The sequence below is a fragment of the Cyanistes caeruleus genome, chromosome 2, assembly GCF_971803275.1.
Source record: "Cyanistes caeruleus chromosome 2, bCyaCae1.hap1.1, whole genome shotgun sequence".
NCBI lineage: Eukaryota > Metazoa > Chordata > Aves > Passeriformes > Paridae > Cyanistes > Cyanistes caeruleus.
Window position 1 is genome coordinate 117,284,540 of NC_141702.1, and position 17,560 is coordinate 117,302,099.

The window sequence follows — 17,560 nt, forward strand, 5'->3', positions numbered from 1 at the left end:
TCCCACAGCTGCCTTAGAGAGGTCACTACAGGGCCCATTGCACACATGGCTTCAGGAAGTGTAGCCTCAGCTCACCAGATCCAGAACTGGACTCACAACAGAGCTCCAGGGGATGACCAAGAAGCCCATTTAAGCTCCTTTCCTGCTCTCCTATTTCAGCACAACTTTCACAACAACACCCCCAGGCTCTGCCTGCCACACCAGGTGTGGAACATGCAATAGGCACGACCAGCATCAGCTTTAATGCTCTGTTTGCCTACTGCAAATCACACTTTGCCCCTTACACGAAGGATTTAAATAACAGTAAGATGATGCAAACACAAGTTGTTCTTGTGATGACTGCACAAGTGAGCCATTTTTTCTTACAGACTGGACTTCTCAGAAAGAAATATCAGAATTCTATGATTTATTATCTGAAATAGACTTAAACATTTGGGGGGGGTGGGGGGGGGGGGAAAGGTTTCCAATACAAAACCCTGGAAAACGAATCTGCCAGACAGCAAAACCATCAGCTGAGGTTAGAGAGGAGGCTGCATATGACAACAGCTTGCTGAATGTAGGGCAAAAATTGCAGATTAATTTCACTGTAACACTCCACAGAAGTGAGCTCTCATCTGAGGTGAGGAAGTATGCAAGGCTTTTCCAACTGTTAAAGACAAGGGCCGGTACAAATTAGGCAAGTGTTCCTCTTTAGCATAGATAATCACAAAAAAAAAGGATGACATTTTAGTTTTTATTATTTTATATTTGGCCAGGACTTTTAAAGGAAGGACTTTTAAAGGAAACATCAAACATTCACTTTTCTGTAGGTCTAGAAAGAATTCAGTCTTCCCCCACCCCCACCTCCCATCGGATTTCTATTGGCCCTTATATTCACGCTGCAAATTAGTTGGGAATAGCAGTATTTATACTAGATCAGCAACGTCTGGTTCTTATCCAAATGTTCCACCTAAAGAGGATGCCAGTTCTCATGGATTGGACAGCCCACCCTGCAGCATTCCTGAGAATTGTACAATATAATCTTGAAAGTCAGCAGAGTGGATTATCCACTTTTTTCTGGACTTGAACTTGTGACCTTAACAGTAGCACAGCAGAAAGCAAATGTGCTATGCACTTTGCCATAGTAACCTTCCATGTATTCTTTTCAACTTAAATACACACAATTGAAACAGCTACAATTTTGGAAAATTATGTACAAACCCTATATTTTTTTCTTTTTTGATTACATATAAATACAAATTATCTATTCTTCTAAAAAGTGGTTATAATAGTAAATAAATACAAAATAAGAATCTGACCATTATACTTCATGTGCTGGGGTTAAACCCATATAAAATGTACAACTAAAATACATTTAAAATCTTTAAAGGAATATTTCTCTGATTAAAATATTTGTTTTCCCAACTTTTTCGTAGACATAAATATATTTTCAAAATAGTTGTGTTTTTTTTTTCTTTCCATTTCATTACATAAATAAAGTCTTCATTGGGAAATATTAAAGTGTCAGCTATTTTTTTTTTTTTTTTTTGCATTTGTCCAATATATTTGCTGTGTTAGCGGCACCCACAACCCTCCACAACCATATCTTGATAGTTCTTTAATACAACTTTTTCATTTTCATCAAGGTAGAGCATGGAAATAGCACTCAGTTCTGTCGGCACACAGCAAGCCTTGGGGATTTTGGAATTCACTGAATTGACCAAAGTCTGAACAATGGCATGGTTTGTTGAGTTTAGATGATCTGCCAGTGGAAAAGGACATTCCCCATGGCAGTAAAAGGCACTATACCCCGGTGGGGCAACAATCCAGTCATTCCACCCCACATCATTGAAGTCCACATATAACGGATGCCTTTTGCAACTGTATTTGTGGCGTTTACGCTGTTTGTGTTTCGCTTGACGCTTTTCTCTTTTATGGAGCGGGTGTCCCTTGCCATCATGCCCAAACGTCACTAACAATGGCCTGAGCTGAGACCAGCTATCTTCATCCTGATGTAAAGACCTGCTAATCCTAACGTGCCTCTTGGAGGCACTGTTCTCTTTGTCCAAGTGAACCACCTCTACCACAAACCCATGATTAGGTTGTCCATGTGCAATCCACCTCAAAACAGCTGGCGTTACATCAAAACTTTCCCATTTACTTGCATTATGATGCACCAACCTGGTGTCCAAAAGTCTTGTGACAGGGTCCTTAGAGGTGGCTGTGGCTGGCTTTATAATTTCATAAATATTAATACGGTGATGGTAGCTGCTGTTGTTCTCAAAGGCTCCGTGCACCTGTTTCCGAAAAATCTGGAGTTCAGCTGAGGTGATAGACTCCTCGTTAGGGATGGAAGTTAAATTAAAGAAGAAACGCCGTGCAGTTTTCCCACTAGTTTCTGGCAGTTCTTCCAAAACTTCTAATTTGATTAAACAGGGAAAATAAAAAATAAAAAAAAAGAGAGAAAAAAAAGGAAAAAAATCAGAAACTGAGACAAAAAATCAAACCACTTAAGACTGTCTGCTGATGGCAGCTTTCAAATGACAGCCACCACATGTGACACACAAGACCTGAAAGACTTTCTGGCAGAAAATACTGTCTCCCTTGTTAGTTTGTTTATGCAGGCACATATAGATTTAAGTTCAAAATGCTTCATTCATTGTTACACGTCTGGATTGGATCCTGGTGGCCTTTGCCTTCCAGGTGGTTATCACTTGAAGCAAGAAATATACAGCATTAATTTGGACTTCAAGGACATGACTGAAAAACTCAAGCACTACAGGTAGCGAGTAATCATTAAAACTGGTAGAAGACTTTGGGTGACTGTTGCATTTCTGTTTGTTTTTTTTCTGAGATACATCTCTAGCACCAATCCCTTTCTGAAATCCATTACTCTGCAATTTAGGTGACCTACAAATCTTAGCACATGGATTGTTGTGTTTAATTAGAACTCTGTGAACTCAGCACCCATAACGGTATTTTACAAAGCACGCCCCAGTGTTCATCCAAAAGGGCCATAAGGAGCAGCAGGAAAATTCAACTGCTGAAATAAGGGTGGATGGAAAAGAGGTAATGAAACAAAGTCACCTCCAAACAAGAAGTTTATAAAACCATCAAACCCAGACATTTAAGGAGTCACTGAACTCCAGGCCATTCCCACCTTTGAGTAATAACTGAATGGACCTTCAGGAGGAGTACAATATAGGTAGGGTTGCTACAGATATTAAGTTAAAATTATTTCCCAAAATAAAACTCTCTCATAGTTTTTAATTTTGGTGCTAAACATACTGAAGAGAAAAAAAAAAAAAAAATCACTTCCTAAGGGGGAACCATAACTGCTGTTAGCAATTCTCAGTCGTGTAACCATTCCCCTTTGAATCCAGTACAACTTTTTGCATAAGGTAAGGCTCAGCCTTTTGGTATTTCAGGACCAGACCAGTATTTGCTAATATGCAAATATTTTGTATGGCCACAAGACAAACTTCTGCTCTCAAGAAGTCACTAGTGCAGAGAGAACTCAGTGAAAAAAAAAAATGAGTCACAGTGATTTTCTTCTAAATTTTGTAAAAATTATAACACTGATTTTTCTAACAAAATTAGCTTTTGCTGTAATCATATGACTACTTCAAACAGCAGATTTTTTTACATTTGCCTAAACCTCATCAGCTTTGCCCTTTCAACTCCTCTCTCCCTCATCCCCTCGCCCGCAATCCTTGTGTTTAACATGAGTGACCCACGTGCTGGCTTTCCCCCATTAACAACTGCCAGGTTTTTACTTCCCATGTAGGGAAACGGGGATGAGGAGAGGCTGGATTTCACCATCCATCTTCCTCACGAAAAGCTTTCCACTAAACAGCACATCCGCTTCTCGGAGGCCGCCTCTTTTTAGAAACTTAAAACCTAATTAATATCTTTTCTTGACACTGTTGCACTCTAAAAGCGGGGGGAAACTGAGTTGCCATTACTTTTGCAGCGGGGCCGCTGCTTGGCAGCACAGTAGAGCCTCAGCCAGGAGCAATTAGAACCCGGGGAACGCTTCCCGAAAAAAGCACGTGAGAGACACGCGCCCCACCGGCTGCAGGTCCCGCTAAACTCCGCAGCCACGGGAGCCGGGAAACGCCCCCGGCTGCGAGCGAGGGTCTGGCCCGGAGAGCCTCGGGGGGCTGCAGGAGGGGAGGCCTCGCAGGTGAGAGCCGAGCGGGGCTTTGGGCGCTGCGAGCCGGGGTGGGTCTGGCTGCAGCGCTCCTCCACGGCAGCCCCCGCGGAGGATGCGGAGATTGATCGTTTCATTGATCTCTCACGGGGATTAGACAAGGATTAGGGATCTCCGCAGCTGCCCGGCTCAGCCGCGCATTAGGGAGCCTTCCCTGCTTTCTAGTCTCGCAGGAGAGCGGCGATCTGTGGGAACGCTAAACGCGGAATCGCGCTGGTTTAGGGGGAAAAGTCAATAAACCGGGAGCGCCCCGGCGGACGGACAGCGGGGAGAAGGGAGCCGGCAGAGCAAGAGCTCCGCAGCAGAGCCCGTCGGGCAGCGCAGCCGGCCGGGAGACACACGGGGAGAAGCCCGCGGTACCGGCGGGAGGAATCCGCCCCCCGCTCCTCCTCCGGCCCTGCCCTCCCCTTCGCTCCCGCAGCCCGCGGAGCCCCGGCCCGCCCGTACCTTCGTGGTGGAAGCTGCGGACGGTGTTGGCGCGGCTCGCCGCCCGCTCCAGCGGGAAGCCCAGCGCCGCCGGCTGCCCCAGCTGCTGCCCCGCGTGCAGGCGGTAGAGGTCCAGCATGTAGGGCGGGATGACGACGTCCTTGCCGGGGCTGGGCCGCCGCTTCAGCCCGAACATGTGGAGCAGGCGCAGCTCGAACTCGCTGAGCAGGTCCTCGGGGCGCTGCGCGGCCGAGGCGGCGCGGCCCGGCTCGCTGAAGCGCCGCCGACCCACCTCCGGCATGAGCCCGGCCGCGCCGCCCAGCAGCGCCTGGCAGAGCAGCAGCGCCAGGAGCGAGCGGGTCACGGCAACCATGATCAACCTGCGCGGAGGAGGAGGCGATGGGAGCCAGTCAGCGCGGACACCGCGCCGGGGAAGGGGGGGGGACGGGCGGGGACGGTCCGCAGGTGGGACCCACCCCGGCGCCGGGCCATGGCCGGCGGAGCCCCCGGCGCGGAGCGGCCGGCGGAGCCCCCCGAGGGGCCGCTTCAGGTGCGCGGCGGCACCGAAATCCCCGTGGCAGGAGATCAAAGGGAGCGAGGCGGGACGGGGAGAGGAGCGGGGCGCTCCGCAACAAAGGAGCGCGGAGGTGAAGGGGAGGAGGGGACGCGGCCGGGGGCTCCGCCGGGGCCGGGGCGCAGGTGTGCGCGGGGCCGGGCCTCCCGCCGCCGCGGCCGGCACCGCTCACCGGGAAGGGAAGGGAAGGGGCGGCTGCCCTGCAGAGCCAGCTCCCCGCTGCTCTCCCGTCCCGACCCCCGGGCTTCCCCCCACACGCCCCGCTGAGCCGAGCCGCGGGGGCCCGGGGCCCGCTCCGCTTCCCCCGCGGCGGGGCAGCAGCTTCCCTCAGCGGAGGGAAAAGGAGAGCTGTTTTCCCTCGGCGGAGTGGAAGAAGGGAAAGGAGGAAAATACATATCCTGCTACGTCCTTAGCCAAACCCACAGGATGACATTCTCCCCCGTGAAACTTTGGGCTGGATTATTATAATAGTAATAATAGTTATGATTAGTGTCCCGTCCCCCCTCTCTCTTCCAGAGCGCTAGCACCTCCGCCGTGGCCCACGGAGTCATCCTGCGGAGAAGGCTTTCAGCGGATCTGCGACCGCCGGAGCTATACCTGTGTGCAGCAGCAGGGGTTGTGTCTGCAGGAGGGTGTTCTGCTCTCGGGGTGTTTTTCCCGCATCACTTGGTGTTACTCCAAACTTCGCTGCTGCTCCTCTACAGCTGCCGAGCAGAAAATAGGAGTTCCCTGAAGTGCAGTCCGCCTCGGAAACATACTTTTAGCAGCTGGTTGAGGAGGCAGAAGGCAAGTCCCAGCCAGGGAAAAAGCTTCTCCCTTTTAAAAGCAGCGATCGTGAAGTTGCTTCTTCTTTTTCTTCCTCCTCCTCCTCCTCGCGTGTGTGTGCCTGCCCGTGAATGGGTCCCTACGTGTCTACGGAGTTAAAAGGCTCCTTTTCAAAAATGTCCTTTGCATCACGCTCATCAGACAGATGGACATTTATCGAGACTCCAGCAGCAACATCAAGATGAAGCTTGACTTGTCTCCGCTCCCTTAAAAAAGAAAGGAAAAAGGAGGGAGGAGGGTAAATAAAAGAGGGAGGAAAAAAAAAAAAAAAAAAGAAAAAAAAAAAAAAAAAAAGGGTGGGGAGCCGCCCGCCGCCGTCCCGCGTGGAGCGGCCGCGCTAGGGCACCGCGCCGGGCTCCCCGCCGGCCCCGCACCGCACCATGGCCGGGGGTGGCCGCCCGCCGCCGCCGCCGGGGCTTTTTGTTGCGCGGCGATGTCACGACCCCGGAGGCTCGGGGGCCCGCGCCAATCACAGCCGCCCTGTGGGAGCGGGCTGCGGCCCCGCACGGCTTTTAAAGGAGACGCCGCCTCCCTCCCTCGCTCCTTCCCTCCCTCCTCCCTCGCCCGCTCCCTCCCTCACCGCGGCTGCCGCCCGCGCCCGGGTCGCGGTGCCGCCGGGGCGAGGGATGGGGCGGGCGGCCGTCCCGTTAAACTGCGGTACCGGCGGCCGATCCCATGCGGGAAGACCCCCGGCCCGCCCGGTCCCGCGTCCCGCTCCGGGGAACGGGACCGGGCCGGCTCGAACAATGACCCATTGTACAGCCCGAGCGTTCCGCCGCCGCAAATCGGATTAGCGCCGTGCCCCGGACTGCCGGGGTGGTAAGGTGCGAAGGTCACGTAAGGTACCGGGAGAATCCCGGTGCTTTAGAACTACTTAAAAAAACACATATATGTACTTATTTCTTTTTCTCCCCCCACCAGAGCGTGGAGCCCGCTGCCCGAGCCAGGGGCGAGGGCTGGAAATCTGGGGGTTTCCTCGCTCTCCTCTCCGAATGAGAAGCGCCCGGGCTCGGGAGAAGTCTCCTCCCGCAGCGCTGCCGCGGCGCATCCGATGCGGGCTCAGCCCCGTGCGGGCGGCAGAGGGGTTGGGCTGGGTGGTTTTGTTTAAGATGTGGCTGCCCTCCAGTGGTGGAACGGCGGCGGATCGGCCGGCCCGGAACGGCAACCCCGGCTCGAACCGCCCGCCCGCGGCCCCGCACCTGCCCCGGGGCTGAGCCGCGCTCCCCGCGGGCCGGGACCCACCCGTGCCCAAGCCGCTGCTCCCGGCTGCAGCCTCCACAGCTCGTGGCATCGCCCTCGGAGTAGGACAGCGGTGGCACGGGTGGAGAAGGCAGGTCCGTGCACAGCGCGATTGACCTCCCAGTCACAACTGCGTCCCTCGATCCCTTTCCAGACGCTCTCCTGATACAACGAGTGACTCGCGAGCAGGGCCGAGTCCTTTGCCCCATCTCTTGTTTGTCCGCCTGGGCTCTGCGGTAGGGCCGGGCCCTCGCATAGGTATGCGATACCTGGCAATTTAGGGTCCTCATCAAAGCCAAAGCCATCGGCACACCGTCATTAGCCGGGGTCCTCGTGCCTTCCCGGCAAGGCAAGTGCTCTGGGCTCCACCTCCTCTTCCCAATATCTCTCAGGGGCTTCATTTGCAAAAGGCACAGCCAGCCTGTGACACCTTGAATTACTGCGGAGGAGGACTTAGAGCAATAACAACTGAGACAGCTCCATTACCAGCTCCTCCTTTGGGAGCGGCCTTTTCCCTCCTTCTTACAACTTTTTAGTGTAGGAAGAGCACCGATTCGAATCAGGAATTCAGCCCATTTGGGCTGGAATAATTCCTCCTATGGACCTCCTTCCCTTGGCCTCCCTATCGTGACTCCAGCAGCTCCCGTGAAAGGTCCCTGCAGGATGAGGAACACACCAGCAAAACAAACCACCCCAGAACAGCACCGGTGTAATTAAAGAGCTGCTAAAGCTCCTTCATGCCAACAGCTCCCAACACTCGCTAACCCGATTTTCACTCGCCGCCGTGCCCACGGGGAGAGGGGACACCGAGCAAGGTGAAATCCCTCAAAAGTTGAGTTATTTTTCCGTTGCATTCCAGCACAGATAATGTTTAATTTTATGACTTCCTGCAAGTCTTTAGCATGAACTGAAAGTTCGTGCAGTGTGACTTCAGGGTATGCCAATTATGTAAATAAGCACTAAAATAACAATGGCAACGTAGTTTACACATCACTGACATTAAATGAGCACTTCAACTTCTAATTGCCATTCCAGTTCAATCTTAGTGGGTCATGCCAGGAAAAAGTCATTTCTTGCCTCAACACTTACTCCCTGTGCCTGGAGCATAGGCTCTACCGTATGCCCGACACAGCCTTATCTCCAGGAGCTTTCTATATTAGGATAATGAGCCTTACAAGGGAGAAACATGTTTGTGGTTGCTCTAAAAGCATGCATACACTCCAATCTGATATCGACAGGGTCTTGTAGATTTGCCCCTCTCTGATTTTAAGTTTAAATAAGCTCTCAAAGTCTTCTCTTGGCCTTATATAATGCATAATAGAACACCTTGCCCTTATACTTTGCCATGTCTTAGTCTATTTTGACCTGGAATTTCTGAGGCAGCAACTCTGCCTTCCCATCCGTTTCCTAGAGGCCCCAAAATACAACACTGAAGCACCTATAACACATTCCCTGAGTGCACTGTCACCCACCCACACCAGAACCTCAGCCACGACCCCCCCACCTCCCCCACAGAAAATTTCTCACCAAGACAGATGCAGCTCCATCAAGGCAGTACCCTGGAATAAGGAGGAAAAGGCCTTCAAAGTGCCATCCCTGGAGCTTTGGTTGTCTTTGGTGTGCTGACAAAAACTGACTAAATTCTGCCTTGTGTTCAGACCTGCTCCACTGCAGCCCCAGCACACCTGAGCTCACCAGCTGAGAAACATCTTCATGATTACACAGAGAATTAGAGACAGGTGCATTTAGGTACAATGAATTGGAGGGCAAAACCACCTGGATGTGCCCACCCAATCTTCCAGCTCCACAAACGAGCCCTTGCCCCCTTCCCACTTTTAGAGCTCTGCAGCAGCATGCTTGAGATAAAGAAACTAAAGCTCAAGCAGAGAATTTCTTGCAGCTGAAATTCCTCCCAAGCTCTGTGAAAATGACTTGAGTGGTACATCAGTCAAATATCCAGCCTCATCGAGGTGGGCTCCCACAAGGTCATTGCATTTTACAGTTACTTCAAGAGCAATCCTTGTCTTCAGCCCGAGTCCTGCCAGAGAGAGAAACCACCATTTACACTGAAAAGATCCATATTAGTAACCCTGACTGTGCATATTTGTTAATCTCCTTTGTGAAATTTCACTCCTCCCCCCAGAACTTTGCTTAGTTGACTACACTAATTAATTTCTTTCTTCTTTACTCTTTTTCTTTTTCTTTTCTTGGCACCTGCTGCTAATGTTGCAGATCCAGGTGTTCCTTGCTAGGACCCAAACACTTAGATATTAACTTCAGGTTTTGTTGGGTTTTCTTAGTAAAAGGATGGAAAAGTATCACAAAAGGACAGGTTTTACAAGGAGGCAAGAGTCCTTTTTCCAGGGTAGAAAGGAAAGAAGAAAAACTTTTCTTCCCTCAGATTTTTTTCTTACAAATCCTGTATTAAATCACACTTACACACTGCCACAATGCAGTGTCTTTTTTTCCAACATGGCTACATTGCAACCAGCATTGCTGGTGGCTGTGGGCAGAAGTCTTCAGCTGGAGGACCTAGATGAGAAAGGCTCTCTGGGGTCTGTGACCACAGCTTGCAATCCTTAACAAAACAGCCTAAATTCTGGTCTAGTTAGAGACGCAAGCCTGCAGAAACACTGGCATCACTCTGTGCTCAGTGATATTCAACATTTTACTACTGGCCGCAGCAGCCCTGTGTGACTGACACGGAGCATTTTTGAAAATTCCCACTTTAGACTACTGTCTCCTGGATATGATAAGTACGTGAGACATGAAATATTAATAGTGGTGAGCTTTTTTTTTATGGATTTTGCACATTTCAGTGAATAAACCTCTTGATAAAAGTCTGTGCTGAAGCATGAAACATATACACAGTACAGCATCAAATGTGAGCAGGGCGACGGCTGAAAATGAGTTAAGATGTGTTAGTGATGTTGAGGTTTTGCCTTCGTAATGGGTAGAGATTACCTGAAAGCTTTTCTTTTCCTGAGCTGGGCTTCCTGTTGGCATCTGTGTGAATATGATGTGTGGCCATTCTTTAAAATATTACTTAATACTGTTTTCCAAAGGCATATTTGCCTTTTGGTGGTTTGTCTTTTAACATCTATCAAATGGCTCTGCTGCTCAGCCTGTCTCCTGCTCTGTGAGGGATGGATTCTCACCTGAGAAGAAAAGTTACAAGAAGGTGATTTGTTTTTGAAGAGAGGAAAGGCAGCTTATTCAGAAATGTCTATTTCTTTTTTATTCACCTTTGCTGAAATCTGGCAGCTCTTCAAAGCTGTTGCTCTGTTTCACAGTGAGTCTCAATTTCATTCATCAAATCTCAGCTTGCTTTCCATCACGGTGGCAGGGAAATTTGAATTTATCAGGAAATACAATGCAGACCCAGGATTTTCTCGATTTCCAGTATGTCTCCACTGCTAATGAACGATTGCTCCCAGTTACATCTGCAAATACAGCCTGCAGCAATCAGTTCACATTGCTCTGCAGCTTTGAAACTGCTACATTCCTACAATCTGTAATAAAATTACTGAGGAAAGAGGAAAAGACAAGGCTAATATGATAACTTTTTTTTTTTTTCAAATGTTTTTTTCCTTTGATACTACAAAGTTCCACATTTCAAAATCCAGCATTTGACCTGTGGATTTTATCATGAAGGGGTGAAAATGCCACAACATCTCGGTACAGCCTGGAGAGCAACCAAGCCATCACTGGACAGATTCCGAGGCACTGCCACCACCGATGCACATTTAATTCCATGCAGTGGGAATAGTCACAAACTAGGGCAATCCAGCAGGCCGTGAGCTGATTCAGAAGATCCCAGTTCACTTCCCAGCAATAAGAATATAATTTCACTTTCCACAGTGCCTTGGTTTTCCCACTGTGGAAGTGGGATGATCATGCTGACCCTGACTTGTAAGTTCCTGCAAGACCTTCAAGTAAAAGCACTAAGAGTTAGTCACTGCTATTGTTTGGGATAAAATACTAGGTTAATATCAATAATAATCTCAAATATCTGGGATACTAAGGCTTAATCTTGCCTCAAAGACAGCGGCAAAGTTCCTACTTGTTTCGGTGGTATAGGCTTACATGTTTAAGCAATGAAGAGACAGGGATGCCAACTCTTCTAGCCAGAAGATTTGGAGCAAAGTGGGATTTTTTAATTATATAAGTCTTGTTAGGAAGACAATGAGGTGAGGGTGTTCTCCCACAAGAAAGGGAAATGGCTGCGTCATAGATGGTCCACTTCAAGAGCTTATAATTTCATCACTGCAGAGATGACGTCAAGCAAAATGGAGGATAAAATAAAGTTACGCATATTGCCTTAAGAAGTGCATATTTTAGCAGTGAAACTGGATAATGTTTTGCAATTAAAATAAAATAAAGGCAAGCGTGACGTTCTGTTTAAGCAGATTGTCTGTATGAAGGCTTTATTGTAGCTGCAGATTTAGGGCATATGAAAAGGTTTTCTGTGCTCAGTTGCAGGATGAAAAACATTGCATCATCGGGCATACTTGTTCTCTAACACTTCTTTGCCTTTGATAGTGAATGCTTGCAATTTTATTTTCTGCTGTAAAATCATGTTTGCTCAGGTCATTATCATTCCAATTTTAAAATATCCTCTTAAGACTAGGCAGAAGTACAGAGAGCAATAGTGAGGATTTGTGCCTGCTCCGTGGCATGTGCTCAGCACAAGCCATCAGCTGCTGCACCTGCTTCGTGCTGGCAGCAAAGCCATTTGTGTGTTGCTTTCAATCCCATCCCTTGTTCCCAGCTTCCAGAGGAGCTCTGATGGGCACAGGTCCTCATTCAAACATCACCATGGAACTCTTATTTGGGAGCCTGTTTGCTTGTGTGCTACAAAACCGACTGACTGGGAGGGGTCTTAGGAGAACGGGATCCTTTGACTGTTCCCAGGCTCTTGTCCGCTCCAGCGCTCCCTCTGCAGAGTTCCAGAAAGCAAATTCCAGATTGCAGGCACTAATTATTAGCAGCACACATTCAACTGCTTCAAGGTACTGTTTATCCTCAGAACATCTGTAACCTTAAAGTCACAGAGTCATAGTCAAAGTCATCTCCCTGTATCCAGTCTCCACATTCCTCTCCAAGGGGAGGAATATCCACTGTTTCCATTTTATGGAAGGAAAGAAGGGGCAGACACCAGAGAAAGGCTATTTTTACTGAGAGGTACACAGGGGCCCAAAGACCTGTGGAGGACACACTCAGGTTTTCAACAGTGGTTGACACATCTTTGGGTTAAAATCCCAAAACTTCAAGTGAGATGTTCAGTATTCAGCTTGTGGAGACATTTTTTAAAGGCCTGATACCAAACCTATTACCCAATAGTTTCCTGACAAATTCCTGCAGTGCCTTGTCCAGAGTTCTTACTGCAACCCATAAATCCTAGCAGGAATATGATAATCCCATTCAACTACAGAGAAAAGCTCTGATGTGGTAAGAGTCTATTTGCACTGAAGACAGAGGGGTTTTTCCAGCCTTGGTCCAGATAATAAAGGTACCAGTCAGGGTATTCACATACAGATTTGTTCCCACCCTGGATCAGTCTCCATAGGATAGGGACACACTGAATTCCCTCATTTGCTGTGCCATCACCTCCTCCTTTTGCTTTTTTCCAGGCCCCACTGTAGAATGGGCACTGTGCAGCCAACCTGCTCAGCACTTTGGGACAGCCTGGGCCAACCTGTATATTCCTTAATACCTTTAACTACCTTCCCTCACCACACATCACCTTCCTGCTTTTTTCTGATATTTCCAGTGACCCTCACTTTATGTGCTTGTTAAAGTAAGCACATCCATCAGCCTGTTCAGGAAAAGCAGTGCCATAAAACTGATAGTCTTATGTGATGTGATAGTCCATGATGTGCAGCACTGTCCAATTACTAATTCCATTATTCCCATCAACTCTGCTTTCTCTGCCTGGACTTAGGCAGCCTTGGTGTTGTGTTACTGCAGGGGATTTGCCCTTCCTCACATTTTCTGTTTCCTCTCCAGTATTAATGTGTAGAGGCTCAGTAAACATTCACATCCACTAGAAATTTTATACATTCCTTTAGTCAGCCATGGAATAAATTAATTTCAAATAAATCAAAATACTAAACAAATGAGCTGGGGAAGCATGGAATAAACTTCACTTATTTTGTACCTTTGATTGTCTCCCTTGCTTTCTGCTTCCCTTTGTACATCCCAAACCTCTGCATAAGCCCTGACAGCCAACAGGTTTCAAAAAAGGAACTGCCCCAAAATTCCTTCTGCCTCTTTTTGCCAGGAGGGGCAGCCAGCACTTGAATCAGGAAAGAAGTAAGATCACCACAAGCCCCAAATTAATACCTTAAATAATTCTAAACAAACTGTAAGTCCTGGTTCAGATGCTCACACAGCCTAGGAAGAATCCTGAGGACCTGAAACTCAAGTTTGAGAATAAATCCTTGGAAAATCAGGGCAGCTCTCTCCATACCAGTGGAAAGTTGAAAATCCAAGTTGTGCAATCAAATGTGACATTCATTTTTGCAGCTGGTGGGAAAATAGTTTCCTTACAAATTAAACTTAATAAAAAGTAGACTGCTTTGTATATCTTTTTTTTTTTTTTTCCCTAAGCAACTTCTAAAATGTCAGACATTAGTTTTAAGGAACTGTGATAGATTAAAAAAATACACCACTGAAATAACATGTCAATATTATTTTTTCCTTTCTTCCCTTCATTTGTTTACAATATTGGACACATTCTGATAAAACAAGCTCAACTTTCCAGGTCTGAAACTATGAAAAGCTTTTCTATGAACTCTCCAAAGGAATATCTACTTATATGATAAAACAAAGATTTATTTCTCTTAAGATGAAGTGAAATCACTGCTATCCCAACTTAATGCCATTTGCTCTGTGGCTTTCCCAAAACCCCATGTGGAAAGGAGGCTCCTGAGCTACCACATGGACATAATGTAAATTTTTAAGCTTTTAAACTTTTAATATTTTTAAGCAGAGCAGCAGGTTTGCAGAAGGACTATCACCATTTCTGAACACCATTGTTTTCAGAGAAATAATATTTTCCAATGCTCTTCAAGAAGGGAATAACTGCTCCTGGCAACCTCTTTATGAGTCCTGCTACTGATAAAAGCACTTCTAATACCACTACTTTTGATATAAACAAAGTAATAAAACCAGAAAAAGATACATAACTCTCCTGAATGAGTTTTAGGAGCTTTTGTCTTATTGTAATATTTCCCATCCTAAAAGTGGAAGAAACTGCAACTACAAATCCCATCTTAAGGGGGAAAAGAAAATCCAAGTTAACTGTGGGAAAGTGCTCAAGGTCAGGCTGGATGGGGCTTGGATCAGCCTGGTTTAGTGGGAGGTGTCCCTGTCCACAGCAGGGATGGATGGATGGATGGATGGATGGATGGATGGATGGATGGATGGATGGATGGATGATGGATGGGATGGATGGATGGATGGATGGATGGATGGATGGATGGATGGATGGATGATGGATGGATGGATGGATGGGTGATGGATGGATGGGTGATGGATGGATGGATGATGGATGGATGGATGATGGATGGGATGGATGGATGGATGGATGGATGGATGGATGGATGGGATGGATGGATGGATGGGATGGATGGATGGATGGATGGATGGATGGATGGGATGGATGGATGGATGGATGGATGGATGGATGGATGGATGGATGATCTTTAAGGTCCCTTCCAAGCTAACTCTGTGACCCTCTGAAGGGAATCTCTGTCTCACCCTTGCTAAGCCAGTGGTGTAGAGTGGGAAACTGGGACGTGGCACCTGCAGCTTGGAGGATTTCAGACACCTGGCTGTGCTGGAGGGAGGCAAGGATTTCTTGCCAGAAACAGGGATTCAGGGAGCTGAGTGCTAGTTTCTTCCCAGGATGCTGAAACTGCAACTTTTCCTTCACTTGTGTGGAAGACACAATTTATACCCAGCTTAGGGCATTAAACAGAAATGCAGGTGCAGCAATACCTAAGTGCTCTGCCACACCACTGCCCAGTCTCAGGGCCCTGACAGAAGTCTACCTTATTCCCTGCTTCCTTCTCTTCCCACAGCTCCATGTTCCTCGTGAGCCCACTGCATTTTCAGAGAAGCAAAACCCTCTTCTTCCAAAGCCCAGGGCCAAATTCCATGGGAGCAAGCTAGACCTACAGCTCTGTTCGTAGCTCTTCCTCTGAGGCTACATCTCTACTAGTAAATCCAGTGTGCCTGGGAACATTCCTGGGCATGGAGGTCAGCTGGCACGGAAAAGCCTGCTTCACTGCTGGCTACCTCAGCGGGATGGCTGCATGCAAACTGCAGCTTGGGGGTGGTCCCAGGGATGTCAGAACAAACCATGGTGAGAAACCACCTGGGAGAGCTTCCTGGCCCTGCCCAAAGGCACAGCGGGGGTGTCCTGACAGAACCACGGTGACTGGCTTTGGATGAGTTCCCAAGGCCATGCCCACCTCTGCCTGCCCAGAGGATGCAGGACCTGGGTTAAGGCTGTCACCACTTCAGTCAGCTGGTGGGGATTTCATCTGGTGCTGAACACACTTCTATCTGCACAGGAGCTGTTGATAAGGGAGTGCTTAAAGGTGCCCAGAGGGAAAACCACTTGAAAGCAGAGCTGTGGTGATCCAGAGAGCAGCTCTGGGGCAGGCTGGGGTGGGATCCCAGGGAGCCAGAGCTGTGGGGAGGTGAGAGGGTTCCTGAACACCCAGTGCTCAGCCATTCCCACAGAGGGACTGAGGGACATTTGCCACAAACTGTGCACAGGTTTGCCAGGATAGGTGGAGCTCTGTGCTGACACACCTAAGGCAAGTACCACAACAGAGTTCTGTAGTGTGTTTGAGCCACAAGCTGAACCAAACTGGCACTCAGCTTGTGACTGGCATTCTCTTCATCAGGGTGTCACTCTATGGCTACAAACCCTGTCTTGGTTGCAGGGAGCAGGGAAAGGGATTGCCTTTTCCTCCCACATCCTCACTGAAGGCCTCTTCTACTTCTCACACCCAACCTCAGTTTCTCCAAGTTAGAATGAAACATCTCCAGACATTTAAGACTTCTCTGAGTTATTTTTCTCTGGGTTAGGGAGCAATTGTATGTGCTGCTCTGCTGGCAGGTGAAAGGGGGGAAACAGTTTCAGGGAGAGGCAGAGGAGCAGGGATGTTTGGCAAAAAGTGCTGCTGCCGGGTGAGGATGTGTGACCAATACCTCTTTGGGGAGATTTTAATCTCAGTGTTGTTTTCTTTTTAAAAAAAGCTCAGTGATAGATGTGAAGATGTTTTCATAAAGTTCACCAGATGAACATACAGTCCCAAAACCAATCTGTCCTAAAGACAATTATTCAGTCAAACCTCAGTCAAGTTTTATTCCTTCACTACTGAGCCATAAATTGGGCAGGAGGTATCAGGGTTTCTGCACAGCCACAGCAAAGCCTCTTTTCCATCCATGCTGCAGTTTGATAACCCCTTGTTTGGATTCAGGCTTGGCATTTCCCATGGCTGATTTATTCCAGAGATGAAGGACCCTTCCCTCCTCACTGCAGCTGCCCTCTGTTCAGCACAGGAACTTTCTGAAGCCAGCCTGGCTGCCATGAACAGAGTCACAAACAATGTAGCTGATCAAAGCACAGGCTGCCACCATCCCTCCCAGCAGATACCTCCCTCCCAGCCCAGCTCCATCTCTTCTGCCAAAACTGCTGCCATGAACAGGTTCCAATAGCTGGTTTGTCTGAAAAGTAAAACCTTCTTGGAGCATGTGCACAGACCTTTGCTCAGTGCAGTCCTGATCAAGGTCGGAACTTCTACATTACAAATATATTCTTTCCTTTATATTTAAATGCAATGTAAATTCATTTAACAAGTAAATCTCAGTCCAAATCTTTAACTTGTAAACCAGGATTTCAAAATCTGTAGGAGCCATGTTTCCTTCCCTGCCATAGCTGAAGGTACAGTAGCTAATGTTTCAGCTAACATTTTGTTCAAAATCAAAAGAGGTTCACATTAGGGCCACCAAAGGAAATCAAGATTGATGATCTGGCCTGCACAACTACAATTCTTTTAGTAACAAAAATACTTTGTAAATTCATTTATTATTGAGATCAAGCAATGAGTTTGGAGCTACATAAAATAGCTCCAAACTCATTGCTTGAGTTGCTCATTGCTCATTCCAATTAGGTTCAAGTAATTACCATCTCGAGTGAACATAAGCTTTTCTGGATTAAAAAAAGGGCAAGAAAAACTCAAGTAAGCTCATATTTAAGCCTTCAAAGTTTTCTTGCCTTTTTT

The 17,560-nt window shown here is 47.8% G+C and overlaps 1 protein-coding gene across 24 annotated transcripts in view; it reads right to left on the reverse strand.

Annotated features, from left to right (window-relative positions):
- Positions 1-719: 719 nt before the first annotated feature.
- The window catches only part of BMP2 (bone morphogenetic protein 2), a 235,838-nt gene continuing 218,997 nt past the window's right edge, over positions 720-17,560 (reverse strand). For 9 of the 24 annotated variants that reach the window (XM_086873772.1, XM_086873759.1, XM_086873751.1 and 6 more), the window contains 5 exons: positions 10,502-10,699; positions 10,221-10,414; positions 5,790-6,223; positions 4,640-4,998; positions 720-2,398 (listed from right to left, as the gene is read on the reverse strand). In XM_086873772.1, coding sequence (XP_086729898.1) covers positions 1,554-2,398; positions 4,640-4,991 — 1,197 coding nt within the window. In that variant the 5' untranslated portion in view covers positions 4,992-4,998; positions 5,790-6,223; positions 10,221-10,414; positions 10,502-10,699 and the 3' untranslated portion in view covers positions 720-1,553. Of the gene's footprint in view, positions 2,399-4,639; positions 4,999-5,789; positions 6,224-6,396; positions 6,596-6,913; positions 7,096-7,525; positions 8,675-8,783; positions 9,295-10,220; positions 10,415-10,501; positions 10,700-17,560 lie in introns of those variants that run through there. The other 15 variants (XM_086873829.1, XM_086873839.1, XM_086873745.1 and 12 more) reach the window with 7 other exon arrangements.